The 14810-nt window shown below is 35.5% G+C and overlaps 1 protein-coding gene and 1 long non-coding RNA gene across 2 annotated transcripts; both read right to left on the bottom strand.

The window, feature by feature from the left end:
* Window positions 1-3670: 3670 nt before the first annotated feature.
* Window positions 3671-5092, bottom strand: LOC122001908. Its single transcript, XR_006117520.1, has 3 exons — window positions 4791-5092; window positions 4605-4660; window positions 3671-3725 (listed from the first exon to the last, which is right to left on the bottom strand). It is a non-coding gene; the product is annotated as an uncharacterized LOC122001908 (long non-coding RNA).
* Window positions 5093-7076: 1984 nt separating this feature from the next.
* On the bottom strand, window positions 7077-8299 carry LOC122001899 (serine racemase-like). The gene is made up of 4 exons (XM_042556883.1): window positions 8127-8299; window positions 7648-7828; window positions 7467-7553; window positions 7077-7359 (listed from the first exon to the last, which is right to left on the bottom strand). Exons 2-4 carry the CDS (start codon window positions 7821-7823, stop codon window positions 7110-7112), a joined length of 513 nt encoding a protein of 170 aa, XP_042412817.1. The 5' UTR covers window positions 7824-7828; window positions 8127-8299; the 3' UTR covers window positions 7077-7109.
* Between the last annotated feature and the right edge of the window lie 6511 nt (window positions 8300-14810).

The raw sequence follows: 14810 nt of genomic DNA, 5'->3' as shown, positions 1-14810 counted from the left end.
TTTTCTTCACCAAATCAAATCAAAGTAGCCGCATAAGTTAAAATTGAGAAAAAAAAGCGATAGAACCTAAGGATCGAAAACAAAACAACAATACGATGGAAGACAAATTTCAGATCGGAAAGTATACCTTTGATAAATGGATTAAATTATAGGGGAAAAAGAAATGAGATTTACCAGATGATCGAGCACCAAAACAACAACGGGGCAGAAATAAGAGATTCATATTAAAGAAAACAAAAGCAAATATAAAGATAGAATTATGGAAGAAGAAAGGTGGTGAGGTTGGAAGGAAGAATAAAAAAGAAACACTGAAAAAGAGAAAGAGGTAGAAGAAGAGGTCAAAGGTGCGACCTTATTGAACCAGATCCCATGGGCGGATTGGATTACGTGGTGGAGGTCGGAAAACGGCCAGGCGGAGGCGAGCTCCTTGGCGAAACGCTTGCTACCGCAGCACCGTAGCACATCCTCCTCCGTCCACGAAAAAGATGCCATCTTTCGTAGATCTAGGAAGGGGAAGAGGGAGATGAGGCGAGGAGGAAAGTGGTGGCGGCGTCGCGACGATATACGGTGGACGGCGCGATATAGGTTTAGGTTTGGGGGGAAGAGTGAAGTGTTGTAAATTTCGGCTAAGTATTGGTGGAAAAATTAGATTATTTTATTTTATCATAGACACCGGGTTTTAAAAATCGTTGTTAAAATCGGTGTCTATTAACAAAAAAAAGACGCTCATAGACATCGGCTTAAAAAACCGATGTCTATGAGCGAAAATCAACGCTTATAGACACCGATTTTTAGAAAAACCGGTATAAAATACTCAAAGACATCGGTTTTTACTTAAAACCGTTGTTGTTCCACCGATGTCTATGAGAGTTTTTCTTGTAGTGATGGCATAATTAATATTCATGTTTTTCGATCGTCAAGTGAACTTAACTATCTCAAAATCCGATTTTCACCGTTCAAAATGCAGCCTGGGTGTGAGGAACCTCTCAAAGTTTCAAGGTGATCTAATAGTTGAAACTCGAGAAAATATAATTCTTATACATCCGCGACAAAGAATTCTGAAAATAAAATTATTCCACAGTTCATCAAGAGAGAAGATGAGGAGATTTATTGACTTTGATACTATGTAAACAAAGCAAATAATGCAAATAGAATGCAAGAAACCACACAAAGAAAAAGAGAGAAAGAGGTAGTCATAAAAAGAAACTAACAAATTATATTACAAAAAATTTATATTTACAGATGAAAAGGAAATATAAATAGACACTAAAGTAATAATAAAAGACTAATCTACATTTATATAATAATAATTTATCATATACTAACAATATCAAATGATTTAATTGATTCAAATATTACTAGCGATTAGCCTTGCATAAAGATTAATAGACAAAATAAGAGATGTGCAACCGATTCTCATATCTTGGCCACCTGTACTAGCGGCTAGTAGCCACTGTGATTTAGGTCTTTCGTGTTAGTCTAGGGACGGATTGGTGAGGATATTGGAATGAGCGAATCATTTTTTTTGTTGCCACATGATGATGAAAAATGATGGTAGTATCAAAAGGAACTAGTCATGTCATGGACAGAATATGATGCTCTTGCTCAGCCAATTGGCTGGGAATCTTATTGAGATTGAAATAGTGCTAGTACTAAAATCCCCTTTTTTTTATCACTGAAAATGAATTGGGAAATATGAAAGGCCTAATCACAAGGAGAACATCAAGTTTTATCATGTAACTCATCAGGAAAAAAAAAAAAAGAAGAGTAATTCGATGCGCAAAGATTGCTGTTGACAATAACAATGAAAAGAAATAGTAACCCTCAAAGCGCTTCACATTTTTCACTCCGATAGCGAATTTAAGAGATGTTAAGGAATGCAAGCTCAGCCATATCTAGTTGGTTATATATATATTAGAGTTTAAGCACATCATCAGGTGATTATATCAATATCTAATTGTAAATGGAAGCAAATGACTTTTCACATTGATGAAGTGGTGGAGAAAATAATAAGACATCTTTTCACCAAATTACTAACCCTAATTTGAAGCTTCAAAAAAAAATTACTCTGTGACATACAGTGGTATAGTCATGATTTTCAACTAATGAAGTGAATTCAATAAATTTAAAAAATTAATACAATACAAAATCAAATTATTTAACTCTAAAAATTAGAAGATACTTAAAAATAGATATATAAATTGAAATTTTTTAAAATTCCAAACATTAGTATAGGTCAATTTTAAAAATTCATAAACCTAAATTTCAAATTTAAGGAGCTGAAAATAAACTTAAATTTAAAAATTTTAATCTTAGCCCTTGGTTCTAGTTGAATTAGCAATTCGTCGATCCCCAGAACTTATCTATGACTCAAAATTAAAAAATTATTTGTGATCTCGCTTCCTCATAATATTTATCATTTCTACATATGAGACCGTCATTCCGATCTAACATCCTAATTAGCAACCTAATAACATAAAATTTATACTTTACAACTCTCCTTCAATTAATGAAACATGAAAGAATAAAGGAACAATTTACTCTTGTTTCTGCTATGGTTGGACAAAGAAACAATGGTTGGACAAAGGGGAAAAAGAGCTACTTGTAAAATACTGTTTGCTGGAAAAAATAAAAGGAAGACGGTTGCTTTTGAGGAAAACATAGAAGAGAAGATATGAAAGAAGAAGCAAAAGAGAAGAACCAGGGCCGGACCTTTCACGAGGCGAGAGAGGCGACCGCCTCAGGCCCGACCCAGGAAGGGGCCCAAAATTTTTTTTTATTATTATATAAAAACACAATGGTAAAAGGCTACGCTAAAGTCTAAACCCTTTTTTGCTTTCTCTCGGCTCCGACTCCTCTGAGGCACGCCGCACGCACCCGCTGCAGAGAGCCAGAGAGGCAGAGCCCTTCGACTCTTCGAGGCGTCTGCGTGGGGCAATATGAGGTTCACTTCCCATCGAGGATATTCCGCTCGGTGTCTCCGGCGGCGGGCAGCCAAAGATCTTATCCGTCGGACCGTCTGATGCTTTACAAGGGCAATAGGGCATCTCCAGAAGGTTCTCCGTCGGCGCCGACACTACAACAAAATCGCTCATAGACATCGGTTTTCCACCGGTGTCTATTTGATTTTCGACCGATGTCTATGAAGCCGATGTTAAAAGTCTGACATTTTAGACATCGGGTTAAAACCGGTGTAGTATCACTTAACGACACCGGTTTTCGAATCGGTTATTAACCGGTGTAGTATCACTTAACGATACCGTTTCATACACGGTGTAAAACCGATGTAATATAGTATGTTAATAACACCAGTTTTGGCAGCGGTAAATGACCGATGTAATATTACTTTATAACACCGGTTTTACATCGGTGGAAAACCGATGTAATATGTATTTTTTCTAACAGCACAGATTTGATTTTAAAACCGACAATAACAAAAAAAAATACACAAATATTCACAAATTGTACAAATATTCTTCATTCAATAATATCCATAAAATACACAAATATTCACAAATTATATAAATAATCTTCTTACAACAATATCCATAAAATACCCAAACATTCTTTTTACATCAAAAGCTAACTAATAGATATCAAAATCAAAGTATAACATTCTGTTAACACATTAAGGTACAACTATCTCAAATGTAATCTAGCATGCATTCAACCCACTCGAACCGCACTTCATCAATTTCAACTCTGGAGTACTTGAGATTTGTAAACTGTAAAAACACATAAATAATATATTAGTAAATCAAGACCAAAATCATAGTTGAAAAAGTAGTAAGAGCACCGGGTAACAAGATGACTAATTTGAATGCTTAAAAAGACCTATTCATCATTTATCTCAACCACATCAATGCTTACTTCAATGCTTGCAATAAGGATCTTCAGTGATTCACAAGGTAAGAAAGTTATTTGCGATAATGTGAAGAAAGAATCATATTCAGTTGTCAAAAGATAACTAGGTCCATGCTCTTAGAGAGAACCATACAAAACAAAATGAAAGGTTTTGAACATAAAAAAAAAATGTTAGTCATGCCAAGACTGAGATCACTCATCTATCTATCATTTCAACCTAATAAATTAGTTACTTTGGTTTTACAAAGTCTCTCAATTGTGTAGGAAGATCACAGAAGAATATTCCTGATAAAAGTTAACTTTCTTTAGTAGAAACAACCAATAGCGCTATAACAAATCCAGGAACAGCAACCAACCATTAGTCACTAATATATGAAGAGATTGCAAATGGAAGTGAACTTAAAGAAACAAAAAGAGCAAATAAAAATCAACTAGACAGCAATGGATCCAACATAAAAAATTGTGCAAAAACTAATAAATAATAATAAGGGTTACAAATCACTCCTACACAATCAGCACTACACTTGCTTCCAACTAAGAGAGCCTATAATTAAACAATCAAAAGTGTACCAATAATTCTCCTTTCTGATAAATAGCTGTAATAATAAATCAAAAGCATAGCATGTTGTGCTCATATAGCTAACAATAAAAGTGAAACAAAAAAATATAGCTCTTGGGAATTAACTGACACGTATGGTAAACATGACCACCAAATCAAAGATGAAGTGTGTGAAAAATACCTTTGGTTTCTCTTCCTCCTTTGGTTTCAGTAGCTCTTCCTTTGAAATAGCTTTCCCTGCAGAAAATAATTCAGTCACTCAGCAGTCAGAAACATGCAAATATAAAACTACAAAACCGGTCGAATCTGGGCTTCCAAATGTACATGAAAAAATTTCAAATTCAATGTTGTGTCAGAGAACTCAAACCTTTTGCATCACGATATACTGGTTCTGCACTTTTACCACTCAAACTAGGATCCAAGGATGCAAATCTGGGACAAAAAAACAAAGAATAGTGAACATATATATACCAGTCGTGAAGGCATACTCAGCCGATGTCGTATCCGTTTCCCAGTCCTTCCATCTGTGTATCTGCCCAAGAGAAGATTATCAATGCAAAGTGGATACTGCAACAGCTAAACTAAATCATCCTCAGGCAATGCTATGGAATTATTCAGAATGATACATAATGTAATCCACTACTCTGTCACTACAGATTCACCTTTGCTCTTCCAAGGACCATTTTAAGAGCACTATTTACCACATGAAACTCAGCCAAAAAGAAGATCAGAATGTGCAACTGGTGCAAGCCTGTGGCAGTAATCAGTTGCTCCTTTTCCTACAAGTGATCGCAACTGAACATTTTAGTGAAATCTTCTTAGATTTTGTTTACAATAGATTATTTTCAACCAAACAATCAGAGAATTGGAAGTTGCTGTGCACTACTCACTGGGGGCATTCAACCACTGAATCACCAACAGCTAAAATCCTGCGCTTCAGGTGTGACTCCGTCAGCACCAGCGCGAGCAACCGCCTTTTATTTCTGCCAGTTGACTCTGCATCAGGGCGACATGGCAGCATAGAATCTGCAACTGCCTTTGGCACGCAGATTTTCACGATCTGGTCCTGACTAAATGTCAACAGCAAGGAGATGAAGTCGAGAATCATCAACTCTGCGAAAACCACAATGGATCACAGAGTTACAGTAATTCATCTATTCCGGATACCATGCACGTCGAAAGAGTGCTCCAATTTAGGTATGAACTTTCTGGTTTTACCGGCTTTCACCTTCTCAAGAACTTCAAAAAGAGTTCTCTTTTGCCTCTTGATAAACCACTGACAACGAAGTCAAAGTAGATGTAACTGTCAGTCATATGAGAAAATGATGCTAATGCAGGACAAGATGGAGTAGCATAATTCCTTTGAAATGAAAAAGATAAGTCATTCAAGGATCTGAAGTATGAAATTATCAGGACAATTTCTCACTTGCAGCCCCAGACATTCCAGAAACTGAAAAATGATTAATCTTTAAGATATAAACTGAGAATTTATAAAACCATGCTTCCTCGTGAAACATGACTGATAACTCGTAAAGAAACCGCTTTCGCTTCATTTAATTTCTTGATGTTACTGATAACTCCCAAAGAAAAGCTAAAAGGTCCTGAACTATGGAATTTGTGAATTTTCAGGCCAGTTGCAATAGCGTCAACTAATTTACGAAAACAATTTTTTGAAATTTTGTTTAAACAGACAACATCTAGCAAGGCCAAGACAAAAGAAAAGGTAAATATCACGCATTACTAGTACTAACCTCATTGTCAAAATAACAGATCTTAGCTACCAGTGAAATTCCTGATTATGTTTTTCCTGTGTATAGAAATACACATGATAAAAGTGTTAACTTCGAACACAATTTAGCAGCAAAAAACTGAATATTTACAGATAGCACAAGCTTAAATTCTAAACCATTTGTTCAGGAATGCATATAGGGAGGTACAAATACAATGATGATTTCATCAGGGGGAAAAAAATTGAAGCACACTTCTCCAAAAAGAAATGGCAATACAATATATAGATAGCAGACAATAAATAATCAAACAAAGTTCACAAACTTCTAGAGGTAAATTGGAACATACTAGTAACACAGAAATGAAGCATATTATAATTCAATTATAATCAATTTAAATATGTTTGATGGTGTTAGTCAATAGTTCCCCCGAATTATTTGATCTAGGACAACACCAACTTGTGCCACTATGGTAAATGCCAACATCCTCCGCATCTACACATCTGACGGGAGTAGAATGGAAGGGGCTCCCAAAATCTGAGCATTCACTAGCTTTAACTCAGAGCAAACAATATGAAGGCACATAATAGTGAAGACCTTGTCAGAACTATTCTAAATGACCTTGACAATTGAAGTGATTTATAAAATACTACAGTCAACTCAAAAATCTAAAGTCAACCAATGTGAGTAACTATCCCAATGTCTTATCTTAATTGGAAGAGATCGCCGATTACATCATGAACCACAAACCAAACTCAAACTATTGCAGCACGCAAAGCGTAGTTCTTTCCTTTCAATTTCTTCATAGTAATAGTAATGGACACAACGGGACTTGAAATATCAGTAATAGGAGACATTAAGGAGGTAGTCAAAGAGTTTGACTTTTTACCATGTACAAAGTACAAAATACAATGTACAAAATGTGACACCAAAGTTACAATGGAGATTAGATCAAGTGGTCAATGACAAATACAAAACCTGATGGTGAATCTATTGTTGAAAGGATGAACCAAAATTGCACCAGTATCTTGCTGAACTTTCTCAGTAATACTCTCTCTTGATTGGATCGTTGATTCACTCCAGAAGATTTGACCACCATACCGCCTGACATTCTCAACCTTGCATTTTGGAGCATTTTTCGGTATGACAACATATGCTGGGATTCCACGGAGCTTTGCAGCCAAAGCCACTGCTGCAGCATGGTTACCACTGCAATAAAAAACTATATTACCGACCTAAGAAAAAACAAGAATAACAAAAAACAAAGGCATACTAAAAATAAATCACATTATTGTTTGAAATTATATGGAGATAACCTGCTGTGTGTCAAAACGCCTTTGGCAGCTTGATCATCAGAAAGGGAGAATATAGCATTTGAAGCTCCCCTAATCTTAAAGGCTCCTCTGAAATAAAATTGATAAAGTTGCTAACTACTAAATATTCTGATTCTTCATAAATTGTTCGAGATAATTGCCTTATTCAAGATAGGATCTCTACCCTTTTTGAAAGCATTCACACTTGAAATACAACCATTTGGAAGCTATAGAATCTAAAGACTTCGAGGTAAGCACTGGAGTTTCATGAATATATGGAGCAATACGGACTCTCGCCTCCCTTATGGAAGCAATATCAGCAGCATAGTTATCGTTTTTCACTTGTTTCCCATTGTCCATTAGACCTATCCACAGCAACAAATGCTTCAGTATGTTTTGCACGTATCTATATAGTTAATGGTAAAAATTACACTTTTTCCAACTATACCGATGAATTTAAACAAGTGGTGAGAAATCCTAATCCACACACAAAAAAACTAGTCAACGATGACAGAAATCTACCGTAGAAAAGCATGTAACCAAAAAAAAAATCTCATTCAGGCATTTCCACAAGTAACCTGCCTACCAAATTGATCCGGAGCTAATATAACAAAAACCGAGAGACGAAATGGAGAACATAGAAAAGAGAGAGGAGCAGTCGACCTCTAAGAGATAAACAGCGATCGTGGTTCTCCGGCGTGAAGTCCAGCGTTGGAGGAGGTTTCGCGGCGAGGAAGGTGCGGTGGCTCGCGGCGAGGAAGGTGGCTGGTCGTGAAGAGGAGCTCGCTCGTGGAGAGGGCGGTGGCTCGCGGAGAGGAAGGTGGCTAGGGCTCGCGGAGAGGAGCTCGCTCGCGGGCGGTGCTTTTTTTGATGCGACGCGGCTTTTTTTTTTCTTCTTCCGCGGACTGGACCAACAAAAAAAACAAGCGAGACTGCGAGCAACGTGGCCGAGGTTTCACAACGCGGACGGAGAAGCAAGGGCGTCGATCTAGGAAGGAGAAGAGGCAGATGAGGTTGAGAGAGATGGTCGGAGGTTTAGGTTTAGGTTTAGACGAGAGAGATGGTCGCGTGAGGAAGGGGCGCGATATAGATTTAGGTTTGGAGGGAGCAAATTTTGGCTGTGGGAATATTAAAATATTTTATTTTGGTTCATTAACACCGGATTTTAAAAACCGCAGTTAAAATCGGTGTCTATTAACGAAAAAAAGGCGCTCATAGACATCGCCTAAAAAACCGATGTCTATGAGCTAAAATCTGCGCTCATAGACACCGGTTTTTGAAAAAACCGGTGTAAAATACTCAAAGACATCGGTTTTTGCTTAAAACCGTTGTTGTTCCACTGATGTCTATGAGGGTTTTTGTTGTAGTGCGAGCAAGTCCTAAGTTAGTATCATCCAAACTTCCATCACTGATCCCTCTTCCTCTTGCTCTCTTCCTCTCGCTTCTTTGTCTTTTTTTGAGATCGGTATTTTGCCGACTGTCGAGATCGACTTTTCACAAATTTTTTGGTCAAGAACTCAAGATTTCTCGAGCTTTTGATTCTTTTAACCTAGCTGTAGCTGACTAAATTTTATCAAGAAAACCAGTGTTTTTCCCCAATTTCTCAAATACAATCCTGACATCTTGTCTAATAAAGATTCTTTTCACCAAGTTTTTTTTTAGAGAAAAAACCCCTGTAATTTCCCTCTTCCCTTTCTTACTTTTCTAATGATCTTCTAATAATCTAAAAACTTAAGGTAAAGACTTGGTTTTTATATCTCTAACGTTTGCTAATCCCTTCTGCAGGGCATCCCTAGACTCTAGAGAAGCGAGAAGGCATTTTAAGTCTATGCACATAGGCATAGCGTTGCATCGCACCAACACTGCTAACATTACATGATTTTTCTCCAGTGTTCAGTGTTCTTTCCAAGTTCTTCTCCAATTCTCCGACATTCTTGAATCTTGATCCGTCAACACTCAGCAGTAGGATTTAGACATTGGACAATTTGGTTAAATTTTATTTTTGTGCATCATTGTCTAATATCAAGTTTAAATGTTTAATTTTAATCATTCTTTAGACTTTCTCTTCTTTACTTTTGTATTGGATAATTGGATGATATTTCTTTTATTAGTTCACAGACAAAGGTTAGTTAGGTCAATGGATGGTATTTCTTTTCTTCAGTGTTCTTTTATCAGTTTTTTATCTCTGCTTTACTTTTTGTGCTATCATTTTCACATATTTTTTTTTCTTTTATCAGTTCTAGTTTCAGTCTTTTTGTGCTATCATTTTCACATATTTTTTTTTTCTTTTATCAGTTCTAGTTTCAGTCTTGTTAATTCATAATTGAACCAGCAATTAGTTTACTTTGATGATTTTCTAGAAAAGGTTAAACTACTTTTCATTTTTGATGATTTTCCATGCTACGTCTTTTACTTTGTTGTTTGTATAAATCACCTATTAGAAAATTAGTTAGGTGATCGAATCTTTTAAATCTGCAGTTAGCTTATATAAATATATTATGTAAATTGTAAGATAATGTATTTTCTTATTCATTGAAAATTTGAAATTAGTCCAATAGTATTCTTATATACATTGTCAGTTAATTGTAGCTGCCTCTTCTTATTAAATGTCGTTTGGTTTAATCAATTTTTTATCAGAAAACTATCCAAAACAATCTAACATAATATATTGTTACTCTTGAATGTAGACATGAATTATTGAGTTAATATTTAATTTTAATACATTGCAGGTATAATAAAAGAATATTAAAAATGCCTCCTAAATATATGTCTGGAGCTCAAAAGAGAAAAATGAAACAAAGAGAGGAGGCATTAATTCAAAGTCAAGCCGGTGATATTAACAAATATTTTATAAGAAGTAGCAGAATAGAAAGAGAGAAATTAGCAGATAATTTGGTGATTGAAGAACAAAGTCACAATAAAAATGAGGAATTGGTTGAGGCTGCCAATTTGATGGAGTTGAATGAAAACTTAGAAGAAGACTCTCAACATGAAAAATTAGATTCAACTCTGAATTTGCAGGATCCTAAAAATTGGAATAACATCAGTAAAAAATTGAGAGACTACTTAATTGAAATGGGTCCAAAAAGAGTGAATGATTTTTTGTTTCCTAAGGATAGTAACAATAGACATTTTGATTCATCGCATTATACACGGGTAATGACAAATGGACAAACAATAGATAGAAGATGGCTTGTATATTCTATTTCATTGGATAAAATATTTTGCTTCTATTGCAAGTTGTTCAAGACTGAACAAATGATGAGTAGAATGGGGAATCTGGGTAATGATGGATACAAAGACTGGCGTAATATGCATAGAAGTCTTAAACAATATGAAACTAGTAGAGATCATATGAATTGCATGATTGCTTGGGTTGAATCAGAAAAGAGGCTGAAAAAAATCAAACAACTGATTACAGTATGCAACTTCAAATCAATAAAGAAAGACAACATTGGAGGCAAGTGTTAACAAGAATAATCTCTATTGTGAAAACACTTGCTAAAAATACTTTGGCCTTTCGAGGGGATGATGAGAAACTTTATGTCGAGAATAATGGGCTATTTTTGCAAATGATAGAAATGGTTGCTGAGTTTGATCCAGTGATGGAAGAGCATGTTCGGCGTTGTGAAGCAAGGGAATCTCAATATACATATTTTAGTCCTAAAATTCAGAATGAATTGATAGAAACTTTGGCAAATGAAGTGAAAATGTCAATCATTGCAAAAGTTAAACATGCAAAATATTTTTCAGTAATACTTGATTGTACTCCAGATGCGAGTCATCAAGAACAAATGTCTCTAGTGCTACGATGCTTGGATGATTCAACAGACACGCCAAAAGTAGAAGAATATTGGGTTGAGTTTTTGAAGGTGGATGACACATCAGGTCTTGGGTTATTAAGTGAACTTATGAATGCGTTAACAAGAGTTGAGCTTGACATTGATGACATAAGAGACAGGGGTATGACAACGAATCTAACATGAGTGGAAGACACAAAGGTGTACAAAAAAGATTGCTTGAAATAAATCCTAGAGCTTTTTATACACCGTGTGGTTGTCATAGTCTTAATTTGGCCTTAGTTGATATGGTGTAATGTTGTCCTAAAGCCAAGTCTTTCTTTGGAGTGGTGCAACGCATCTACACATTATTTTCTTCCTCTACAAAGAGATGGAAAATTTTTAAAGATAAGGTGTCTGGTTTGACTGTTAAGCCATTGTCACATACCCATTGAGAAAGTCATGTCGAAAGTGTGAAAGCCATAAAAGAGCAAATTGTACATATAAGAGATGCTTTACTTGACTTGGCAGAAGTTGCTGAAGATTCTAAAACAAAGAGTGATGCTGAGACCTTAGCCATCTTGAGAGTTTTGAGTTCTTGCTTGGAATAGTAATCTGGTATAACTTGTTACGAGCAATAAATACCGTGAGTAAGTTTATTCAATCTGAAGATATGGATATTGATATTGCAATCAATCTGTTACAAGGACTTGATCAATTTCTTGATGAGTTTAGAGATGAAGGGTTTGCTAGTTCCATGAATGAAGCTAAACAAATGGCAAGTGAAATGAGGATTGAACCTACATTTCGAGAAAAATGCATCATTCGAAGAAAAAAACAATTTGATGAAAGTGACAATGATAATGTAACACGATCAAGTGAAGAGTCTTTTAGAGTTGAATATTTTCTATTTATAATTGATCAAGCTCGATCTTCTCTTCAAATTCGATTTGAACAATTTAAACAATATCAAGAGATTTTTGGATTTTTATTGAATTTGGAGAAGTTAAAGAGTGAGCCTTTAACTAGCTTGATGAAGTCTTGTATGGAGCTTCAACAATTTTTGAGTCACGATGGACGTTCAGACATTAATGGTGATAAGTTGTATTCAGAGTTGATGGTCCTGAGGTGCTATTTAAAAAATGAAAAAAGAGCAATTGATATGCTACAATGTCTGGCAAAACTAAATGGTTTATTCCCAAATAAAAGAAGTTTCTCAAAGTTGAAGTTAATCAAGAATTATCTTCGATCAACAATGTCACAGGATAGACTAAATGAGCTAGCAATGTTATCGATTGAGAAAGAAATAGTCCGACAATTAGATTATGCAGATTTGATAAATATTTTCACCTCTAAAACAGCTAGACGAGTAGTGTTTATGTAATTATTTCAAATATTTGTTAACTTTTTATTGATGTAATATATTATTTTTGGTTTATTTGTGTATTTTATGTCTTTATTATTTGCAAATTGAACATTACAATTATTTATCGATAAAAGGCCACTTTTTATTTTCGCTTCGAGCCCCGTCAAATATAGGTACGGCTCTGAGAAGAACTTTGCCTTTTTTTTTGTAAGCAACTCTTGACTAGTTTCGGTGAGGTCGGCAACGACATAAAGAAAGAAGGCAAGATAATACAAGGTTATTCTTGCGGTGCCAATAAAATTCTAGAAAACACAAGAAGAGGAAGAAGCTTGGAGGGCTACTTTTGTTGTTGGAAGATGGTAGCAAATGTTGTGTTTCTTGCTTGTTGGCAAAGAGAAAGGAAAAGAAAAGAGAGCTCCTGCGCTTGAGAAGAAGAGACGAAAAACCTACAAGTTTACTGCAGTTAGAGAAAAGAAGGAGAAGAATGAAACAGGAAAAAGAGGAAGGAAAAAAAATAAAAGAGATGGATGGGCTAAGGCATGACAATGGCATACGGTATGATGAGGGCTACTATGTGCGTAGGGAGAAAAAAGAAAGAAAGAAAGAAAAGGTTTTAACAAAAATACCTTAATCCATTTTAAACCTTAAACTTGATTCAGCCATAATTAAACCCAATTAACTCCAAATCAATCCCGATTTAAACCAATATAATCCTTATTTTTGCGTTAACCGTTAGATTTAGTTCAAACCCAATCCGATTTTAATTTAGCACTCTCACTTACGATTTAATTCATCCATTTATTATTATATATTTTAATTTTAAAATTCAACACTTAACATTTCAAGTTACGGCATTTTCTTATAAAAATGATACCAATAGATAACTTAGGTTTAGAGCTTTCCAATTATTTTGTCAATTTCAATTTCCGAACAATGAGATGGTGGTGGTTTGATACTGATTTATTTTTTCAATCTCAGGGCTGTCCCACCCCCATCCCCACGTGGCTATGCGCCTATGCCACTATTGACATGGAACTCATAGAAGTTTCAGTCGCGGTTTATCCTACAATGCCAAACTAGATTTCTAGCATTGTCTTTCAAAAACACACAACTTTGATCAGCTAGAGAAGAAATACGAAATGTACTATATGGATCCACATATCGAAGACCCAAGCTTAACGTATTGTTGTTTCACAAAGTAGCTATCCACAGTTGTTACAGTCAAGTATCTATCAGCAACTTTGATGTGTTTGGTATTAATTGTGACTCTAAAGTTTAGCATTACTACTAAGACAATAAAGTCAAAAGAGATTGTAATAGTGCAAGTGTTTTTAAGAGAAAAGTGACCAACTAATAAAGCCAGGAGAGAAGAATGGGACAACAACCAAAGATAAAGATATTAATTACCAAACACCTCAAGAGAAGAATGGGACAACAACCGTCACTCTTCCCGTTAATCAATGAAGATATTAATAAACGATCTGTTAACCGTATGGATATGTTTGTCAGTCAAAAGATAAAGAATTAACAGAATTGCAAAAAATCATCCTATAGCCAGAGTCAAGTAATTATACCAAAAATGAATATAATGAAACACTTGATCTTTCAGTAAAACAAGGGCATTAATCTAAAAACCAAAAAGTAAGAGAGTAAAAGGACAGACTGAATACGCAGACAAAGACGGCCGGTGTAGAAATCTTCAAGCCCCAAGAAGATCGGTGCGTTTCTCTTCCACACGATCAACAAGAAATCATTCTCAGAACCCTAACCCACACGAAACAGACAAAAATGATTGAAGCGGCGGAGCCAGAGAATTCGAGAGAATGGAGTGACCCTGAGGTCCATGAAGGTCGATTGGGACCAATATTTGAGGTAAAAATATAAACCCTGAGCTGACGCGGCAGGATGAGGCACGTCATGCATGTTATCATAATATTAACTTATAATTCACCGCTAAGTACAGGAGAATGCGGGAACACAGTAAGCGAGTCGAGTCGAATTGAATTGAGTTGGGATATTTAAATTTATTTGATAAGGTAATCGAGTCGAGTCGAGTCGAGTCGAGTTGAATTTAAAATGAACCAAGCTTTTAAAATGAGTATTCAAGCTTGACTTGGTTTATTTTTTATGAGTTTGAGCTTGTTTGAAGCTTGACTTAAGCTTGATTCGTTTAGATATTATCAAACTCTCAATTCAAAAAAA

This window comes from Zingiber officinale, chromosome 1A, assembly GCF_018446385.1.
Source record: "Zingiber officinale cultivar Zhangliang chromosome 1A, Zo_v1.1, whole genome shotgun sequence".
NCBI lineage: Eukaryota > Viridiplantae > Streptophyta > Magnoliopsida > Zingiberales > Zingiberaceae > Zingiber > Zingiber officinale.
Note: the sequence above shows the minus strand (reverse complement) of the source record. Positions and strands in the feature narration are given on the sequence as shown.